This window comes from Mirounga angustirostris, unplaced genomic scaffold, assembly GCF_029215605.1.
Source record: "Mirounga angustirostris isolate CCGP_5_RB_7025 unplaced genomic scaffold, mMirAng1.0.hap1 SCAF_4, whole genome shotgun sequence".
Taxonomy (NCBI): Eukaryota; Metazoa; Chordata; class Mammalia; order Carnivora; family Phocidae; genus Mirounga; species Mirounga angustirostris.
Genome location: NW_026991712.1, coordinates 157,039,578 through 157,061,556, shown reverse-complemented (window position 1 = coordinate 157,061,556; position 21,979 = coordinate 157,039,578). Strand labels below are relative to the sequence as shown.

Genomic DNA, 21,979 nt, shown 5'->3' with positions numbered 1-21,979 from the left:
GTCCTGTTTTACATATCTATACATCTCTTAAGTGGCTGGCTGGGACAGCTGGATTCTCATATCAGCTCTTGCATTCGATCTGCGGCAGGAGGCTGTGTGGTTGAAATGGGTGGAAAAGGGCATTTCACTCGCCTCCTCAGGTAACTGTGGATATTCTTCTTTGATACTATAGCCACACTTGGCAAGTGGTAGTTTCTGAAAGGTTACTGCAGCATAGGATCTAAAATCATACCAGTAAACTTTTCTTGTCTTTTTCCCCTCAGCTTTATTGAGATATAACTGACAGACAGGTTTACAACTTGTAAGACTTGATACATTTATATGTCGTGAAATGGTTACCACCATAAAGTTTGCTGACACCTTCCCATCCTGTCACATAATTACCATTTCTTTGTTGTGGTGGGAACATTTAAGATGTCCTTTCTTAGCAACTTCCAAGTGTATAATACACCAACGAACTTCTTATACTCTGTTACAGTTAAACCCACTGGTTTATCTTGCATATTGAATAGATTTTTTACCTTTGCATGATTTTTGTCGACATGCATTAGCCATTTGGAAGTTATTGGTTCATGGAGTTATGCAGCTCTTTCAAATGTTGACACATTTCATTACACAACATCAAAAAACCACTAATCATTAATGTCACTGCCAGTCTCATGAGAACAATCTTTTTTTATTGGGAAGCTCTCAAGCCCACAGGAACAGATGAAATGTCAACACAGTGAAAAAATAAACAACAGCCTAGTATTATTATGGACATAAGAATACTGGGCGACCTCATGAAAGGATCTCAGGGGCTCCCGGAGTTCATGGACCCCAGAGACCCCACACATGGCTGTCCTAAAGAAACTCTTGCACACGTGAACCAGGAAAGAATGTTCCTAGCAGCACTGTTTGTAAAAGCCACATTTTTATCAATGAGGGAATGGACGAAATGTTGGTATATTCATACAGTGTCTACCACACAGTAAGGAATGAATGTACCAGAGCTCTGTGAATCCATCTGGATGAATTTCAATATCTTAATCTGTACTCCAACAAAAAGCAGAGTGTGAACTGAGTCCTTCAGTGCAAGTGCTTACTTAAGAGGTGATCCCAGGAATCAGAAATGGTGAGTGAGAAGAAAAGGAAGAAAAAGCACTAAAATGTGCATTATTGAACTACTGATGTCTGTGGGTTACTGAGCTCATTCCCTCTGGGAACTCTCTGAGGTATTGTGTAGAGTACAGCTCAGAACTGTCCCTCCAAAGGTGTGAGGCTGGAGCATTTTCCACTGACGCCTGTCACTGCCCAGTTGGTCCCCTGGGCTATTCAGGTTCCTAAACTCCTGGGCTGCATACAGGTTGAACAGGCTTCCCAGCCTTCATAGATTCAGATAAGCAAAGAGACACTGTGGCTTTTGAGGTGGCTTGCTGGCAGCTTGCCTGCAAGTTTCAGCTACCCCAGAATCGGGCAAGGGTTGGGGAGATGCTGAGGGCATATGGTGTGGGCCACCACAGGTGTCTGCTAGACCCAGAAACTAAGGTTGAGTGAAAAAAGGAAATCACAGAGAATTATGTACAATGTGCTCCATTTGTATAAAGTTCAAAAATACATAATGCGTTGTTAAGGATACAATTATGGATATTATGAATATAGAGTTACGGATATTATGAAAGCAGGATAGGCAGGAAAGGGTTTATCACATGTTGGGAGACAGTAAGCAAGTCCGTTTGTCAGAAAGCACACGTCGGGGTGCAGCTGGAGATAAAAGTAGTGAGTTAAAGAAGGTAGCTAATTGTTGGGTGTCTTTGAAACCAAACTTCAATTTTACTCTAATATGGAAAGTAAAGGGGAGCAAGCTTGTCAGAAAGAGTGTGATAGGATCGAAACATATTGAAGGGAACCACTACGCAGCTAGCTTAGGAGGGAAAGGGGGCTGAGAGGCAAAGGTCCCTTACACCGGGTAGCACTGGGGGGTTCCCTTGCTTTTAGGGAGACTCCTCTTTGCTCTGTTCCTTTATCAGGAGCAGACAGGCAGGGTGTGGCTTGTTGGTGTGTAGGAGGAGACAGTTAGAGGGAAGTGTGTGGGACAGGGGGAGCCCCCGGCTTCGGGCTTCTTCGGGCTTCCAGTAAAAAGGTAAACTCTTGCCAGGCTCACCTCCGTAGCCTTCCTGATTTTCCTGCCTGATGCCTCATCTCCCTGAATGGATGGAGGGAACGTTCCCAGCTTGAAGAGTCCAGCTCTGCTGGTGAGGGACAAAGGGCCCTCGATTCCAAAGGTGGTGAGTCCTTCTCCCCCTCTCTTCTCTTCATTCTTTTTAGTCCTTCAGCTTTCTCAAGATCCTCAGGTTCGTTGGAGAAACTATCCCCTTTCTCGTCACTCACATTTTAGAGGATGAAATGGGGGAAGGGGCAATGAGCCCAAAAGGATGAGTGACAAGGGGGCTGGATAGGTTTTGACGAAAGACTCTCATTGAAGTATTATTGTTATCATTATTAATTATTACAGGTATCATCTATTTAGCCCTTATTATTAGCCAGGTCCTGTGCTGTGTGCATTTAGACGGATCATTTGTAGATTTTGAGGGTCTTCTTAGCCTGCTTGATGTTGTCAAGGGAACTTCCATTGTGTGTTAAAAGTTTTGAAATTAAAGTCTTTAAAACCTAAAAGTAAATGAGTGCCTGGGGACAAAATGTTTCCAACATGTGTAGTAGAAAAAAAATTGTTCCTGTATGCAAAATTTTGCAAACCATTAAAGAGACAAATGCCCACATTAAAAAATGGACAAAGTATTTAGACAAGTAATTGACAAAGTCCAAATAACAAATAAGTAATCAAAAAAATATAAATTAAAATAAAACACCATTAATTCTTTTAAAAGAGATGCCATTTTGTTATCATTAAAATGACAAAGATTTTTTAAAAACATAAAACCCTGTGACAGCAAGGTTGTGAGAAATAAGCAATTTCCTAACTTTGATAAATTGATCTGACCTTTCTAGAAGGCAATTTGGCAGCGTACATTAAAAGTCTCTCTATTTTATTTTATTTTTTAAAGATTTTGTTTATTTATTTGAGAGAGAGAGAATGAGAGACAGAGAGCATGAGAGAGAGGAGGGTCAGAGGGAGAAGCAGACTCCCTGCTGAGCAGGGAGCCCGATGTGGGACTCGATCCTGTGACTCCAGGATCATGACCTGAGCCAAAGGCAGTCGCTTAACCAACTGAGCCACCCAGGCGCCCAAAAGTCTCTCTATTTTAAAGATGGGAAACTCAAAGCCTAAGAGTTTAAGGGGCTTGCTTAAAGTTACAGAGTCAATAGTTAGTTAGGGACTAAACCAAGATTAGGGCTAAGACTTCTAACTCTGGCCCTCAATGCATTACCAATTGTAGCAATGCTTATAATATCAATGTGTCAGAAAACCTAGATATCCTACAGTATAAAATTATTTTAAAAACTCTGATAGGGGCGCCTGGGTGGCTCAGTTGGTTAAGTGACTGCCTTTGGCTCAGGTCATGATCCTGGAGTCCCGGGATAGAGTCCCGCATCGGGCTCCCTGCTCGGCAGGGAGTCTGCTTCTCCCTCTGACCCTCCCCCCTCTCATGCTCTCTCTATCTCATTCTCTCTCAAATAAATAAATAAAATCTTTAAAAAAAAAAAAAACCTCTCTGATATCCATGATGGAACACTTAAGTCATTAAAAGAATATTTGATGGTATGGGAAAATGTACATAATGTAGTGCTTAGGGAAAATGTCAGATGTCAACAGTACATACAGTGTGGTCCAATTTTTAAAAAAAGTTATACACATGCACCGAAAAAATATTTGAAGAAACATGTCTCTGGGTGGAGGGATTACAAATGATTTAAACATTTTTAGCCATTTTTTGGGGTAATTTCCAGATTTTCTACAATAAGTAGGATAGAGAAAGCAATGCATTTTGTTTAATAAAAACTTTCTTAAAAAATATTTTATTTATTGGGACGCCTGGGTGGCTCCAGATGGTTAAGCATCTGCCTTCAGCTCAGGTCATGATCCCAGGGTCCTGGGATCGAGCCCCACATCGGGCTCTGTGCTCAGCAGGGAGCCTGCTTCTCCCTCTCCCTCTGCTTGCCTGTCTGCCTACTTGTGATCTCTCTCTCTCTCTCTCTGTCAAATAAATAAATAAAATCTTAAAAAAATATATTTTATTTATTTATTTGAGAGAGAGAGTACAAGCAGGGGGAGTGGCAGGCAGAGGCAGAGAGAGAAGCAGACTCCCCACTGAGCAGGGAGCCCTGTGTGGGGTTCGATCCCAGGACCCCAAAATCATGACCTGAGCTGAGCCAGATGCTTAACAGCATGAGCCACCCAGGCTCCCCCTGCCAAACTTTTTTTAAATGGCTGAAATGCTCTTTTCAGATGAGATTATGAATGAAATTCACATCTTTAATAAAAAAGCTAAGATCTTACATCACACTAGTCACACTCTACCCAACAACAGAATACACATTTTTAAAAAAGACATGTGAAACATTTACCAAAATAGACCATATGCTCACACATGAAACAAGTCAGTAAGTTTAAAAGGATTCAAATCATACAATGTATGTTTTTTGCCCATGATGGAATTAAATTCGAAATTAATAACAGAGGGGCACCTGGATTGCTCAGCTGGTTAAGCGCTCAACTCTTGGTTTCAACTCAGGTCATGATCTCATGGGTTGTGGGATTGAGCCCCGGGTCTGGCTCCGTGCTCAGTAGGAAGTCTGCTTGAAGATTCTCTCCCCACCCCCGCCCCCGCTCACCTTTCTTGGCATGTGTGTGCTCTCTCTCTCTCTCAAATAAATAATCCCTAAGAACAAGAAATTAATAATAGAAAGGCATCTTGAAAGTTCCCAAATATTTAGAAACTAGATAACACACTTGTGAATAACCCATAGGTCAAAGAAGAAATCAAAAGGGAAATTAGAAAGTATTTTGAACATAATGAAAATAAAAACCACCATATATCAAAATTTGTGGGATGTCACTAAAGCAAGAGCTAGGGAGAAATTTATAGTACTACATGAATATATTAGAAAAGATCTCAAATCAATGACCTAAGCAACAAGAAAAAGATAAACCCAAAGGAAGCAGAACAAAGGAAGTAATAACAATCTGAGCAGAAACTGATATAGTAGAAACCAGAAAAACATTAGAGAAAATCAATGAAATCAAGAGCTGGTTCTTTGAGAAGATCAATAAAAATGATAAAGCTCTAGCCAGACTAATCAAGAAAAAAGAGACACAAATGACCAATGTCAGGAATGAGAGGTGACATCACTACATTAGTTAATTAATGAAGCAAAAATTTTTTTTTAAGATTTTATTTATTTATTTGACAGAGAGCAAGAGAGGGAACACAAGCAGGGGGAGTGGGAGAGGGAGAAGCAGGCTTCCCGCGGAGCAGGGAGCCCGATGCGGGGCTTGATCCCAGGACCCTGGGATCATGACCTGAGCCGAAGGCAGACGCTTAATGACTGAGCCACCCAGGTGCCCCAGATGAAGCAAATTCTTGAAAGACCCAAACTACCAAACTCTCTCAAGAAGGAGTGGATAATCTGAGTTACCCTATGTTTATTTTAAAGACATTGAATGTGTAGTTACAAACCTTCTCATAAAAAAAACTCCAGGCTCAGATGGCTTCAGGGGTGATTTCCATCAAACATTTGAGGAAGAAATAATATCAGTGCTGCATAAACTCTTAGAAAATTGAAGAGGAGAGAATACTTCTCATCTTATTCTATGTCAACAGCATTACTTTTAATTACCAAAATCAGAAAAAGGTATTACAAGAGAGATACTGACCTTATCTTTCATGGACATAGAGGCGAAAATTCTTAGCATTTTAAAAAATTTTACCCAAAGATATAGAAAAAGGATACTACATCATGATTGACTGGGGTTTATCCCCAGAATATAAGGTTGGTTAATATTTAAAAATCAACCAATGTATTTACTATATGAAACAAACTAAAAATTAAAAGTTATCTGATCATCACAATAGATACAAAAATGTCATCTGACAAAATTTAACATCCATTCCTGATAAAAACTCTCAGTAAACTAGGAATGGAAGGGAATTTGCTTGATTTGATACAGGGCATCTATGAAAAGCTTATATTACACCCAATGGTGAAGAAGGAATGTTTTCTGTTAGTATCAGGAACAAAGCAAGGAACCATGCAATAAGGCAAGATAAGGAAATAAAAGACCTCCAGATTATGGAGGAAGAAGTAAGACTTTCTTTATTCACAGATGATGTGATCACCTATGTAGAAAATCCTATGGAAGCTACAGAAAAACGCCTAGAACTAACAAGTGAAGTTAGCAAGATCATGGATATAAAACCAATACACAAAAATCAACCATGTTTTTATATGCTCATAATGAAAAATCAGAAATTAAAATTAATAACAATACCATTTACAATAGCATCAAATATTAAATATTTAGGAATGAAGCTGACAAAAGATATGTAAGATTTATACACTGAGAACTATAAAATACTGCTGAGAGAAATGAAAGAAGACGTGAATAAGTGGGGAGATAAACCATATTCATTGGCCAAAACACTCCATGTTGTTAAGATATCAATGGTCCTTAAATTGTGTATGTATATTGAACTTTAGGAAGTGAAATCATATTTTATATTATTACGAGGACTTTCTTCATAAAGGAATTCCATGATAATCACTCTGAAAAGTGAGGAAGTCTCTTGCCCATTTTGTATCTCATGCTACAGGTGTATGCCTTCATTCATTCTTTCATCTATTTATCCATGTTTTACATTCTACTTACTTCCAGAAAGGAGCCTGTCAGTTTGCTTGCATAATACCCTGGTGTGTGCATGATTGCCTTTCTTATTCCAAGTGTAAAATGAGGAAAGTAATTTCTACTTTTCAGGGTTATTGTCAATACCAAAGACAATATATGTAGAGTACCTATAGGTATAGGAAATGGGAGCTACTGTTAATATAGAACAATATTAGCAATTCAAAAACATATTTATGATTTAGTGTTAATTCAATCCTACATTAATATAATGTTGATTATTATAATATCAATATATGTTAACTGAGAACTTGTTAATTTTCCATTCCAAGCTCTGAGAATAGGGCCGGCTGAGCAGCTACGGCTGCAGCTTCTGGCTGTGGACCCCGGGGGGTAGGGGGGGCACTTCCAGCTGGGCTTCTTTGCCTTCCTGGGCTGTCTGTGCCTTTGCTCAAAGTTTACTCTGTTTCTCCTCCTTCTCCTTGCTTCCTGGTCATCTTCCTCCTCTGTCTTTTAATATTCACTGTGTTTGTTTTCTGATCATCAAAGTTATAGGTATTCAAGGTAGAAAATTTGGAAAATATAGAGGAAATAAGGTCACCTTTAATCCTCACTGCCACCCCCCAGAAGCAGTCATTTTTTAGTATCTACATTCTTGCCTTTTTTTCCTAAACACCTTCTCCCTAAATGGTATCATACTATGCGTATTGCATTTAAAGTTATTGGTTTGGATTATAGTAAAAATTTCCCGGTGCTATTAAAGATTGTTCTATGGCATGATTATGAGATGCTGCATAGTATTTCATAGCAAGAATGTATCATAAATAGGTCACTATTCATTTTAAAGGACTTTTGGGTTTCTTTCAGTTTTTCCTTTTCGAAAATAACTTTGTGATGAGCATCTTCACCAGTAAATCCTTATGCACATCCTTACTGATTCCTATAGGATTCTTTGCTGGAAGTGAAATTACTGGGTTAAAATTTTGCATATTTACACATCGTTTGATACTTATGGCTTAATTATCCTTGTGACAGTTGTTTTGCAATGAACAAGAGAGTTGGTTTGCCCACATGTGTGATAATTCTGGGGATTTTAAAAAAAATATTAGATAATTTAAAGGAAGACAAAACATATCTAACTGTGGTCTTAATTTGTATTTCTCTTTTTGACTAGAGTGTGAATGTCCTACTTCTGATGTCATCCTCCCCGGGGTTAGTCTGCTCCCACAGCTGCTTTCTGTTCATCAGTAACTTGGTAATGTGCTTCAGGGAGACTCCCCTCTTCAAGCCACCTCAGCTGCCCTCTTACAGAGTGAACAGTATGCTGGAGGACTTCATTTGCTTTTTTATTTTTAGAATCTGGTGCAAATGATTTCACATGTATTTTCTGTGAATCCTTACTATAGCCTTAGCTATGAGATAGGTACTATTATTAGCTTCCTTTCATGTGTAAATTGAGAGGAGACTTGGAAAAACTAACTAACTAACCTGTCTAAGGTCACACAGCCAGGTAATGGCAGAGCCAGGGCTGGAACCCAAGCTGACTCTAGAGCCCATCCTCTTACTCACTTAATAATCTATCTGAATCTCGGAAGATGGGGCTGTGGGGGGTCTCCTCTTACTTGACTTCAAGCAGCCCTGGTTCAGCGTGGAGCTCTGTGTCACTCTGGGCATGTCTATCCAAGGGGTATTACAAAAGCACCTTCTATTTGAGGGTTTTAGGGATTGGGGTAACTCCCGGGGATCCCAGGCCCTGCTTATTTCCACCTTGGATGATAATTTTTTTTTAAAGATTTCAATTACTTATTTGAGAGAGAGAGAGACAGAGATTGAGACAGAGAGCATGAGTGGGGGAGGAGAGGGAGAAGCAGGCTCCTCACCGAGGAGGGAGCCTGATGTGGGGCTCGATCCCAGAACCCTGGGATCATGACCTGAGCCGAAGGCAGACGCTTAACCGACTCAGCCACCTGAGCTGAAACCAAGAGTCTGATGCTTAACCGACTGTGCCACCCAGCTGCCCCACTTCCTCCAATGTTTTTACATTTAAACTTCATCCCCAGTTGTGGCATGGAAGATTTGTTTCCTTTTTTTTTTTTTTTTTTTTTTTAAGATTTTATTTATTTGACAAAGAGAGACACAGCGAGAGAGGGAACACAAGCAGGGGGAGCGGCAGGCAGAAGGAGAAGCAGGCTTCCCTCTGAGCAGGGAGCCCAATGCGGGACTCGATCCTAGGACCCTGGGATCATGACCTGAGCCAAAGGCGGATGCTTAACCTACTGAGCCATCCAGGTGTCCTGAAAGATTGTTTCCTACTAAAGGGATTTCTGGCAGTAGCAAGTAGGTGGGGAGAGAATTTTCTAGGAGGCAATCCTCTGGGGTGTGCTTGTGGTTCATGCACCTGATGATTTAGTAAGACCGACTACAGCACATTTACTGAGCGCTTGTTCAGCGAGGCATTTGTGGCAAGAGCTTTCCATGCATTGTCTCCTTGAACCTGGGAAAAAGGTTGCACCTTTATAGATGAAGCACTGGAGGCCCACAGATATTAAGCAATGTTCCCAGGGCCACGGAGCTAGTACGTGAGTGGAGCCAAGACTTGAATCCACTGTGGGTGGAAGATGGGCTAGCAACAGGCCCTTTCCAAGTCTGGCTTGGGACACTAAATGCTAAAAGAAGCCAGTATTCTGGTGTGCACTTGTTTAGTACTGGGTGCAAGTTCTCGTTCTTCCAGACTCCTCCCTAAGCCTTCCAAATCACACTCAGTGCCTCACCCTCCGTGTCACCATGGTCCTCACTCATGGCATTTATAGACACCCCTGACACCAGCCTCCACGTTGAGAACTTCCCTCCTTCAATCCTCACAATAATCCTGCCAGGAGGCACAGTCATTATACTCATTTTAAAGACAGAGAAACAGAGTCTCAGTCACAAGGTTACCCAGAGAAGTTGTTATAAGTTGACACGGAGGTAAGTAGCAGAGCTGGGATTCCAACCCTGGGCTGTGTGATTGCAGAGCACTTGCTGAGCAGCCTGCATCTGCACCCCACCTCCTTACATTGTCCCCACGCCCACATCAAGCTCACCAGCCCTTTCTGGTGTCTCCTTGCCTCTGTCCTTGCATAGTTCGGACAGAGATGGCAAGTTCCTCTGGCTCCTGGCTCTCTGGCTGCCTCGTGGCACTCGTGTTCCTCCGGCTGCCAATGCCCTTGTCAGGTAGGAGTTGGTGAACCTCTTTCCCTGCCTGGGAAGTCTGCTGGAGGAGTCCCAAGAACAAAGGGGCCTTATTTGTTCCCGCATTCTGTTCTCCACCCCCACCCCCAGTCCTTTCCAATGCCCTCCCCAGGCCCTGCCCTTCGCCAAGACATCCCTTTCATCCCCCGCCCAGCTCCTGTTCTCCTGTCCCTCCCAGACGCCCTTGTCCCTTTTCTGTCCACACCTCACAGGGGACGCCGACGACTACCACCTGGCCCCACTAGGGGGCACAGCCCAGCTGCTCTGCCCGCTCGCCCTGTGGCCGGTCACCGTGCCCGCCGTGGTGACGTGGCTGCGGTCCCCGAGCCCGGACCGCTCCCAGGTCGTGCACGTGTTCCGGGACGGCAGAGACCGGGAGGAAGGCGTGATGCCAGAATACATGGGGCGGACGGCGCTGCTGAGGGACCCCCGAGAGGGGAGCGTGTCCCTGGAGATCCGCCACGTCCGGCTGGAGGACCGAGGGCTGTACCAATGCGAGGTCCAGATTGGAAACCTGACTCGAAACGGCACCGTGACCCTGCAGGTGGCAGGTTAGTCATTTTCAAAGGGGGGACCGAGGTGCCCCCAAGACCTGAATCGTGGGATGCAGTTACCCTAGAGGCGGATTTGTGAAGGTGTGAGGATGAAGCCAGAGACTCTCTCACCAGGTTGGGAGGAGCATGGGGGTGGGGAGAGGGCAGGGCACGCAAGTGCCATGAACAGACCCGCCACCCTGGGGAGGCTGCGGGAAGGGGACAGGGCTCTGGCGGGGACCACGCCCCCACTGCCAGGCGTCTCTGCTCCCTGTCCCGCTCCAGTTCTAGGCTCCGACCCTTACATCCACGTGAAGGGCTACGACGCTGGATGGATCCAGCTGGTGTGCAGGTCGGTGGGATGGTTTCCACAGCCTTTGGCCGAGTGGAGAGACCCTCAAGGCAGGGTGCTTCGACCCCTGTCGGATGCCCATGTCCTGGAAGCTGGGCTCTTCCGGATAGCGGTGTCCAGCAGAGTCAGGGACAGCACGCTGGGGAATGTGTCCTGCACCATCCACAATTTGGCCCTTGGCCAAGAGAAGACCACAGCCATGCTCATAGCAGGTAAAAGCCAGGGCAGTAAACGGGCTTAAAGCCCCTGGAAAAAACTTGTACCTTAATGGAAACTTTATAAAGAATTTTCATATTTTTTAAATTCTAAAAGTAAAAATGTTTGTGGTAGAAAACTTGAAAAAAGGATGAACATTTTAAAGAAACCAAAAATGGCCTATTATGTCATAAATTAGAACTGCTGCTAACCTTTTGGGGCATTTCTTTCAAGACATTCTAGTATGTCTGTATCTCTGAGTGTGCATGTGTTTGCATATATGTATTCTGCTGGGTCTTTTTCCCTTCAGTTACAACGTCATGGGCATTTTCTGCCCATGCCCTTAAGTAGTTTTCTGCAACATGATTTTTAAGGGCTACACAGTACTTCGTTGTGTGGTTATAGCATAGTAAAATTAATCAAAGCCCTATTTCTGGACATCTGGATGGTTTCCCATTTTTCCTCCTATTATGACAAATGGTGCAGTGAACATCTTTGCACATATTTTGGGAAGTGATACTGATTATTTTCTTAGAATGCCTTTCTGGAATTAGAATTAAGAGGTTCAAGGGGTATGAATCTTTTAAAGACCCTTGAAACTCGGAGCCATGGGGCAGAGCAGAGTGGTTTTGGAGCCAAGAAAGACAGACTGTGGCCTGGGGTCCCAGATGAGACGGGGTCATGACTTCTGTGAATCCCTTCTTTTTTCTCTCTCTGTCCCTCTCCCTTCCCTTACTACAGCCACTGCTCTCTCACTAAGTGCTAAGTGCTTTACTTGCTCGACCTCTTTAAATCTCCCAACAACCCAACGGGACAGGGATTATATCATCTCTATTTTATAGATGGTCAACCAGGCTTGGGGAGGCTCAGTCTCTTGCCCAGGGTCACACACTGTTGAGTGAAGTCTCGCATCCAGCTGAGACTCTTCCCACTGGTCACAGAGCTTCTTCTGCTCTTTTTTTTTTCTTCTTCTTTCCTTTCTTCTTTCTTCTTGCTCAGGCTTTAGGTCTGCGGCTATAGCACCACAGAAATTGTTCTGCGGCTGCTGGTAGGGCTCAGGGCCAAGATGTCACTCACTGACTTGTTTCACAGCAGGGTGAGGACTTGATGGGGAGACAGGTGGGTGCTCATGAGAAGACAAGAGATGATCCCTGAGGAAGCCCCTCCTATCCTCCAAAGTCCCCAGATAACGGCTCCATATAGGGCAGGACAAGGTTGTGGTTCAAAAGTGGAGTTTAACCCATTGTCTTCAGGCAGGACCATCAAAACCACTCCTAAGAAATGAACATCTCACTTTAAAGTCATCCCTGGGTCATCCAGGGTTGGAGTGACTGAAAGAAGCAAAGACCCTCACCAGTCTTGTCTGGAGGTCTCTCCCTAGACCCAATAGAGACGATTGGGATGTGCTTGAGCCATCTGCCATCTAAAACAGGGTCCTTGGCATGGGAGAAGCTATCGAATGTCTCTTTGAGGGTGGCCATTGGTGGTTTCTGTTTTAGCCCCGTCTCCAGGGAGGATCTCCTCCTCAGCAGTGGCTCTTGCTGTGATCCTGCCTGTCCTGGGGATTATCATCATGGTGGGCATATACCTCATCTGGAAGCAAAGAAGATCAAAAGGTAACTAAGTGGTAAGGGAGCCCCAGCTGGCCAGAAGTGGGACAGGCTTCTCTAGGAAATGGCCGGGGGAAGTAGACGTGGACATGAATTAGCCATAGGTTGGAGACCCTGCAAAATGGTTGAGAGAGAACTGGTAGAGCCATGCTTGGGGACTCCCAATGCAGAGAGGGTCAGAGAAACTGCAGAAAACCCCTGGGCAGAGCTGTGAATCCTTCTCTTTTGATAAATTAAAAAATAACTGATCATGCCAGCCTTCTAGTTAATTAAGAAACGCAATTCTATCCATGAGATGAAACCCCATGAATACGGTTGAATTTCACAGGATCACAGGGTTGCAAATGACCCTGAAAGTCACAGAATCCAATACTCCTTCCCCTATCTGATGGTTTGAAGACCCTCTAATCCTTTCAAACAGTTGCACACCCACAGTGACAAGGAGCAAAGTCCTATTCGGGCAGCTTGGGCCATCTTTGGACAAACCTGCCTATTAGGAAAAGCCCTTCCTTAAACTGAGCTGCCATATCTCTCTCTGTCTTCTAGAGAAGCTTCTCTATGAACAGGTGATGGAGGTAGGTAAGTGTCCTGAGCTGGGTGGGGATGTTATTGTGTTTTGTTTGTTTTGTGCTCCCAGGGCCCGCTAATCTAAATTGTATACCTGAAAATCCCACTATCTGCTGCCCTTGCTGGCAGGGATGGTGGGGCATCTATACCTGTCTTTTCCAGTTTTTGCAGACTCTTGTCAGAGCTTGCTTTCCAGTATGTTCGGTGATTTTTGTATGTGAACTCACTGCTTGATCCTATTCTGTGGGAGTCGTGTGGATCTAACATGGGGGGGGGGGAGCTTTTATTCATTCAACAAACAACTAGTAATTGTCTACTAAGTGCCCCAGATTATACTAGACGCTGGGGTCACAATGGCGAGTAAAAGCAGACACAGTCTGTGCCTTGTTGGAGCTTTCAGTCCAGTCAGGGAAGCATACCTAAGTGAAGTAATTACACAAATAAATGTGCACAAACGCCACGAGAGGAAGTTCTAAGGGCCATAAAGACCAGAACCAGGAGGAACCAACCGACCAAACTTGAGGGACAGGAGCGGAGCCCCACAAGAAGTGATGTTTGATCTGGAAGACAGGCAGGCTTGGAGGAAGAGGGAACAGAAAACCTTCCACAGCAGAAAGAACAATATGCGAAAGACACACAGTGCAGAAGTGAGGGGAAAGGTGACAGGGGATGAGGTTGTGGACTTAGCGGGGGTCAGGCCAGGGGAGGCCTTGTAGATCATGTGAAGGGTTTCGGATTTTCTTCTCGGAGCAGTGGTAAAGCAGTGAACAGGGCAATCCTGACCAGAATTGCGCTTCAAGAAGCTCTCTCTGGCTGCGGTGTTGAGACGGGACCAGAGGGAAGAAGACAGGATGTGGGGGGCACCATTTCTGTCATCCAGATGAGAGATGGTGAGGGTCTGGGTCAGGGAGGTGGAGATAGGGAGGTTTAAGAGCGGGTTAACTCAGTAGGAGTTGGGGACCCTCAAAGTAATGGCACAGAATCTCATTTACTTTTCTTCCTCTAGAAAATCTTCTCTCAGACCACGCAAAAGAAAAAGGTAATTATATGTATAGAATAAAGAGTAGGGAACAAATAACAAAGAACATATTCTTTCTACTTCTACATGAATGCCGACAGACTATCATACATACATTACACCCACAAACACACACACGCACACACACACATACATCGTCCACTAATATTATTGGAATTTACTTTCACGTATCAAGGGGCTATAGGACGGCCATGGTGAGGGGATGCCCTTGGTCAACATTCATAGGTCTGGACTGTCCTGAGCTCCTTTCATCAGCCTTTCCACCAATCACTTAAAAAGAAGGTCTACTTACTATTTAAGAAGGTATTATTATGGTCATATGGGGTGTATGAGCATCTCAAAAATCCATACAACTTTTGCATTGAGAGAGGCAGTGTGTTATGATGGGAGGATCACAGACTCTACAGAAAGTGACTGGATCAGTGACACCTGGCTCAGATCACCCGTCTGCCACTTACTGGTCTTGGAGAAGGCACTTTACTGCTCTGAGCTTTGGTTTCCCCATCTGTAAAATGGGGACAGTAAGTCCCTTCACCTGATTGTTTTCAGGATTAAAATAGACAACTTAAAAAGTTCTTATTACAAAGCCTGGTACCCCTTTCCCTTCCCATTTTTCATCTTCATTAATTGTTTGCCCTGGGCCACTGTGAGTAAAAGTTAGACACACCCAGGGTACCAAAAAATGGGAGCTCTGCCCTTGGAAGGTCTTGCTGGGAAGACAAGTCCCTGGCTCAAAAATGGCTCCATCTGCACTGATTTCCGCATCTCCTCTCCTCCAAGGTGGTGAAAGTGTGGGCGCACACACCTCAGGGACGCTATGGCTATTCTGTCCAAGGGCAGAAGGCATAGTGTGGTGTAGCGGGGCCGTCCTCTGACTGGGAGGCAGACAGACGTAGGCTGGAATCCAGCCTCCCTGGCCACTTGTTAGCTGGATGACCTGGGCAAATCTCCATGTCCCTCTGAGCCTCAGCCCGCCACTCTAGAAAATGAGGATACTAATTATAGGCACCTCACATTGTTGAGGGGATTTGGTGCCCACCTCATTATAAGAACAGGGCACAACAAATGGAGGCTATTAATAACGGGAATCATAAAAATGATAAGTTCCTTAAGGGCCATATCATATTCGGTTTCACCGCCCGAGCGCGCAATGCCTAACACATGCCCAGCCCTTAGCACAGGGCATGGCTGCGGACTCAGATGTATAACTTTAATTCTCTGGCAGAGCCAAGCGCTAGGAGAAAATGTGGGCTGATGGCCTTTCTGGAAAAGCCACAAGTACAGTACTCCCCGGAAGTCTACAGCTTATGTCCCCAAACCTGGGACCTCCTAATGTATCAGTCGGTCTGCAGGACTTCAGCGGAGTCACTGTCGAGAATAATAGAGCCATGTCCACGAGCTGATGCTAGGCCTTCAGCTAGTCTCACAGCAGAGCTATTTACCAACAGGAGGTTATTGAAGGGCAGCAAGACACACACGCATGAGCACACAGTTAGAAACACACAGAAGCCCTCACGGGGACCACAGAAAAGGAGCCAGACAGAAAGGGAGGGCCGAGAAAGGAGAACCCAAAGTTCCGGGCAACCGGGTCACTGGGAAAGTGGCAGCAGCACTACCAAGTTCTCCAGTCCAAACTTTGAGAGATGTGACTGGTTTCGGGGTCCACAGGCTGGTCATCGCCCTTTCCACCAGGGGGGATGGAGTGATGAGCCTTCCTGTGGCCCGTCTATTCACTCGTGCCTTTTTCTGTTTTTTAGGAAGGCTCCATAAAGCCCTCAGTAAGTTCCTCGCCTCATCCGTGGCACAAACCTCCTTCTGCTGATGTCTTTGCTTTAGGATGAGTGTCTCGGTTTTACTTCTTGCAGCAGAAGAGGGCGGCAAGGGCACTTGAGGTCATGGGGGTTGGAGATGTATTGGCTCTCAAAGTTCTCTCTTCTCAGATATTCCCTGTTCCTCTTTCCCATAGAACTGTTATCTGGAAAGGTCTGACCAGGAAGCCCTCACCTTCCATAGGTGAAGCCGCCTGGGAGACCCTTTATATTCCCTAGGCGTGACATTCCCTTAGGAGGGATCCAAAGCATATGGATCCTCATTAAAGTGAATATGTGGAGCAGTGTTTCTCCACCACTTCACGTATGAGAACCTCTTCATAACCAAAAAAATCTTCAGACACAGGACGACATGTCTGTTTTATTTTACATTGAGAAAACATACCTAAGGAAATCACATGGAAATTGGGTGATTGTTTTAAATGAACTTATACTTTATTCTACTCCCACAACATCCTACAAATGTTTACATTGTCATGACCTATATGCAGAAGACGTGTCATTGACTCGGTCTGCTGGGACATGCTGGTGGACACAGGAATTGGTTGACCCTCCGCCGTGTCGCCAGGGAGCCCTGGCCCATGGCTGGGAGGCACTGCTATTGCAAGTCCCATTATGGGGAAGCTCAGTGTATTGCTACTGAGGATCCGATGTGGGAATGTGGTTGGGATGGGACTGCAGCGCTCTGGGCATGTAGAAGCCCTTGTTTTGATTGGTCCAACTGTTTTTATTCTTTAGAGAAACTCCGGAGTGAACTGAGTAAGTGTCCCATGCTCTTTTAACTCCCGTACCACCTGATCTCCCATTGGGTCTGTATTTCCAGCAATAGCTCACCCCCTTCTTTCTTCTTGTATAGAGTTGAAAAGAGCTGCGGCGAACTCAGGTGAGGTACACTTTTCCCACACTTGGCCCACATGCCCCAGGAGTTCTCAGTTTTTCTATCTTTAATTCAAGCATCCTCTTTATGTCTTTTAGGCTGGAGGAGGGCAAGGCTGCACTTTGGTAAGTTACACCAGTCAGGTCATCCACATGTCAGAGCCCATAGCTCTGGTCCTGTGGAATGCAGACTGTCATTTAGAGCTTTTTAAAATCAAATCTGTTTATCTGCTTATCAAATTTTAAAAAATCTGTGATTTTGGGGGTCACATTTAGATTTAGAAAGTCTCCCCCCTTATAGAACACTGATAAATATACATGTTAATCTTCTTATGGGTTCTCTATGATTTTTGAGATTTATCTTAAGTTTATTGGTTATTTGTACATCATCTTTGTGACTTGTCTGCTCCTGTCCTGTCCTGGCTACTTTTTGATTTGTAAGGATTCTTTCTATATAAAGTATACTAGTTCTTTTCATATTTTTCACAACTTATTTTTCCAAGTTTTTTCATTTTCATTTTACTTTCCTTATGGTATTTTTTTGGTGCATGAGTGTTTTGTTTTTATGTAGTCAAGTTTATCCATCTTTTCCTTTGTAGTCTCTTCCATGCTTTCAAGTTTGGGAAGTCCTTCCTACTCCACAATTGGACCAATAGCCAGTGCTCCTATTTCCGTCTACACACCTGCCACGTCCTTCTTCAAAAATCAGTTTTCTTTTGCGGGGGGTGGTGACTGAGATTCTCAGAGAAGAGAATGGGTGAGGCCCATGCTCCCACAGTGCAGACTACAAAAAGCTTTCATAGTTTTATTCTAAAAGATTTGCACATCTCTTTTCATTTTATTCCTAAGTAGTGGGAGGGTTTTTTGCTGTTATTTTAATGAGACCTGTTATTTTCACTGCTTTGCTTATCAATTTTCTGGCTGCTCATCCTCCTTCTGTTCACATGGCTTCCTTCAGGCAGGTACAATAGAATTGATGAGTTGGCACTTGAGAGAACACCAGATCACCAACCAAGGTGCTCAAAAACCCTTCTGACACTCACGGTCTGGCTCACTCCCACCACCTGACTGAGTACAGATTTCACGGGTTCACTCTCCAAGAAGAGCCTATTTTCTGTACATGGGGAAGGGGGGAGACTCACTGTGACCCTCGTAATCCACAATTTTAAAGAAGAATCCTTCTCTCTATATTACCATTTAGAAATGATAATTATAAGCAATGATTTTAACTACCAAGCATCACATACTCACTGTGTGAACTAGGCACCATCTCCTATATTAGCTCATCAAATTTGTACAAATTTATACACATTTGTACAAATGGGAGCCCCTACTCCCATTTTACAGAGGAAGGAACTGAAGTTGGGAGATAAATAACAAGCCCAAGGTCACAAAACCAGCAAGTGGCAGAGCTGGTACTCACACATCCTAGCTGGCTACTGGGTCTAACATCAAAGCCTATGTTTATCATCATCCATTAGATTCCTTGGGACCATCGAAGACAAAGGCAGTGTTTCCTAAGGATTAAGGCAGCTTCACAGACAGATGAAATACATTTTCCTCTTTCAACTTAATACACTGCCAGCAGATCTAGGAGACTGGAAGACAGTTTTTCTTTGGCTCCTTAACACATAGGGGAGGGGGAACCATGAGATCAAATAGGCCAATGACAGTGGTCACAGACCTAGGGATTATCTTTCCCTCCAAAGCTACCCAAAGATCCCCTAAGACCTTGCCTTTCCCAGCCTCACCTGTCAGTGACTCTCTGCAGTGGCAGTGACCCTGGACCCGGACACAGCACATCCCAAACTCATCCTGTCTGAGGACCGGCGATGTGTGAGGCTTGGAGACAGAAGGCAGCCTGTGCCCGATGGCCCCCAGAGATTTGACTTTGTCGTCAGCGTCCTGGGCGCTGAGTACTTCACGGTGGGCTGTCACTACTGGGAGGTGGACGTGGGAAACAAGACCAAATGGGCCCTGGGAGTGTGTAGTGAGTCCGTGAGCAGGAAGGGGAAGGTCACTGCCACGCCCGCCAATGGACACTGGCTTGTCCGCCAGAGTAGCGAGCAGGAGTATGAAGCTCTCACATCCCCACAGACCACCTTGCGCCTCAAGGAGCCCCCACGGTGCGTGGGGATTTTCCTGGACTATGAAGCAGGCATTGTTTCCTTCTACAATGTGACCAGCAGATCCCACATCTTTACTTTCACCCACACTTTCTCTGGCCCCCTTCGCCCTTTCTTTGAGCCTTGCCTTCATGATGGAGGGAAAAATACAGCACCTCTAATCATCTGCTCGGAACTCCAGAAATCAGAGCCACCAACTGGCCACAAGCCAGAAGAAAAAGGCCATGCGAATGGAGACGTGGCCATGAACGTGGACCCTTCCTTACTCCCTCCTCAGGCACCGGAGCTTTTCCCACCTGGGGATATGATCCTGCCCTGGCCCACTGACCTTGCCCCAGCCCTACAGGGGCTCAAGGTTCCTTCTTTTTAGGGCTGTACCTCATTACCTGCTCCCCTGATGGTCCAGCACCCTAGCCTGGATTTCAGTCTGTCGGCCCAACACCTGATTCCAAAACATCCCATCGCCTTTCCCCAGTTCTAGACCTTGTGATTTTGATTCAACCCACCTTTCACTCAGGGCTCAGTTCTAAACTCTGTCATCCTTCTGGGGACTTAAAATTCCCATTGCTCTGGAAGAATTCCTGAAAACCAAATGAAGGTTTGGTGATGATTAGGTGTAGGTGATGACGGTGAATGTGTGTCATCAAGATACAGGGGTTCTCTACTCGAGGAGCTATTTAGAGGAACTTCACCCTGCCTCATCCTGCACTTGACCTTTTAGTCACGAAGTTATGGTGCCCAGTCCCTGACTTCTCTCTTGTCCCCTCCAGAATGGCTTTTTCCCTTCTCTCAGTGCAGACCAAAGCCAGCTTTTTAAAAGTAAACATATTTTGGGTCACACGCTCTTCCTTCTTTCTTCTGGAATATGGGGTGGGGAAGCTGGAAGGGTAAAACATGCCATCCTTTTCTGTTTCCTTGATGCTTGTTTACAGTATAGTGTCCTGACATTCAGAGCTAATGTACACGTTTTCAAAGCTAACTTACCTATTGATGCTAACCAGGTGCAGGGATTTTAAATGTGGTAGCCATAATCCTGAAAAGCCTCAAGAGCACAATCAGGGAGCTGGGAGGCACAGTTTCAAACACAGCAGCCCAGCTGTGCGTGGCCTTGGAAAGACAGCCATGGATGAGTCTGTCTGTTACCCTGGCCTTTTCGAATTTCCTCCTGGGATTTAGAGAGGTCCAGCTAGAAAAGTGGCAGTTTTAACCACCAGTGTAGAGGCTTTTTTTCCCCATAAGACCATTATCCTAGAAGACGTGACACCTTGTGTAGCAAACAGCCTCTTAGGTGAGAGTATTGATTTCAAATAGGAAGTTGGTAGCTCCTGTGTGAGGTTAAAATAATGAACCTCATTTTTTGGCATGGATTGCAGAAAGAAGCCTACTCACTTTCAAGTCATTGCACACATGTGATCTGGCCTCTTTGTGGAAATACTGGCTGATCTCAGTTTGCAGATGAGTACACAGTTCTACCCAATAGAAACTGGATCTTTCTGTCAGAAGTTCTCTGTTAGTGCTTGTAATAGTTAGGATCCTCCTGGGCAATATATGTTTGTTATATTTATATGTATAAAGAGATTTATTATAAGGAATTGGCTCACATGATTATGGAGGCTGGCACGTCCCTAGATCCGCAGGGTTAGTCAGCAAGCTGGAGACGAAGGGGAACCAATAGCGTAGTTCCAGTTTGAAGGCTGACAAGCTGGAGACCCAGGAAGAATCAATATTTCCATACGAGCCTGAAAGTAGGGAAAAAAAGCTGATGTCCCAGGCTAAAGACTGTCAGGCAGGAAGAATTCTCTCATACTAGGGGGAGGGTTGCTTTTTGGTTCTATTCAGGCCTTCAACTGATTGGATGGGGCCCACCTACATTAGGGAGAGCAATCTGCTTTACTCATTCTACCAATTTAAATATTAATCTCATCCAAACACACCCTTCACAGAAACAGTCAGAATAATGTTTAACCAAATGTCTGGGCACCCTGTAGCCTGGTCAAGTTGATATATAAATGTAATTATCACAATGCATGGGTGAAATTTTTGGTTTGCTTTTGCACAGTTCTTAAATAAAATTTGATATTTGTTGTTTGGCATGATGTTATTTTCATCATGAATGAGAAGTTGTGGGGAAGGGCTTTGCACTGGTAATAGGAAAACACCTTATGGGATTGGTTTTTGAATAGCCTTGAATCCACCCAAGCAAGCTTTAACCACAGTTAGAAATAAAGCCACAGTTTTATTTCTGATCTGCCTTCTCAGTATTTTATTTATATCAATTTATAAGCAATAGTGTATGTGGGGGATTTATATTTTACTCATTCATACTCAGTTTCAAACATACTTTCCAGAATATCTTAATCTTAAAAACTAATTCCCATTGTTCACACTGGCTGCACACAAGAGAATTTACCAGCAGGAAAGAGAACTGATATTTGCGGAAGCAGAAGCTTTACCTCATTTAATCCTTAAAACAATTCTGCCAGGGATTTTACAGGGGAGGAAAATGGTGTTCCAAATGGTTGGGCGGTAGAACTGGGATTATAAATCTAGTTTATCTAGCTCTGAAGACAATATTCTTTGCTCTTTGCACTGAAATACCGTGCAGGTATGAGAATATTCTATTAGACTTTTTTTTTTTTTTTTAAATAAAACTTGGGGGAAAAAAAAACCTTCACCCTGGATATACCTTAGAAGTCTTATTGTGCCGGCTTGATGAATGGCAGTCAGCTTTATCCAGGTAGGACGCAGAAAAATCCCTGTGCAGAAGCGTTGGGGAACCCAGAGGCAGCGCCTCATACGGGGAACGTTTAGTTTCTCTGACAAACGGATTGGGTTAGTTG

The 21,979-nt window shown here is 44.3% G+C and overlaps 1 protein-coding gene across 1 annotated transcript; it reads left to right on the top strand.

Moving 5' to 3' along the window:
- Nucleotides 1–2,036: 2,036 nt before the first annotated feature.
- Nucleotides 2,037–20,747, top strand: ERMAP (erythroblast membrane associated protein (Scianna blood group)). The gene is made up of 11 exons (XM_045897921.3): nucleotides 2,037–2,267; nucleotides 9,905–9,994; nucleotides 10,225–10,563; nucleotides 12,592–12,708; nucleotides 13,249–13,281; nucleotides 14,276–14,308; nucleotides 16,066–16,086; nucleotides 16,876–16,896; nucleotides 16,994–17,020; nucleotides 17,113–17,139; nucleotides 18,785–20,747. The coding sequence occupies exons 2-11, from the start codon at nucleotides 9,916–9,918 to the stop codon at nucleotides 19,507–19,509; spliced, it is 1,422 nt and encodes a 473-aa protein (XP_045753877.1). The 5' UTR covers nucleotides 2,037–2,267; nucleotides 9,905–9,915; the 3' UTR covers nucleotides 19,510–20,747.
- Nucleotides 20,748–21,979: the final 1,232 nt, after the last annotated feature.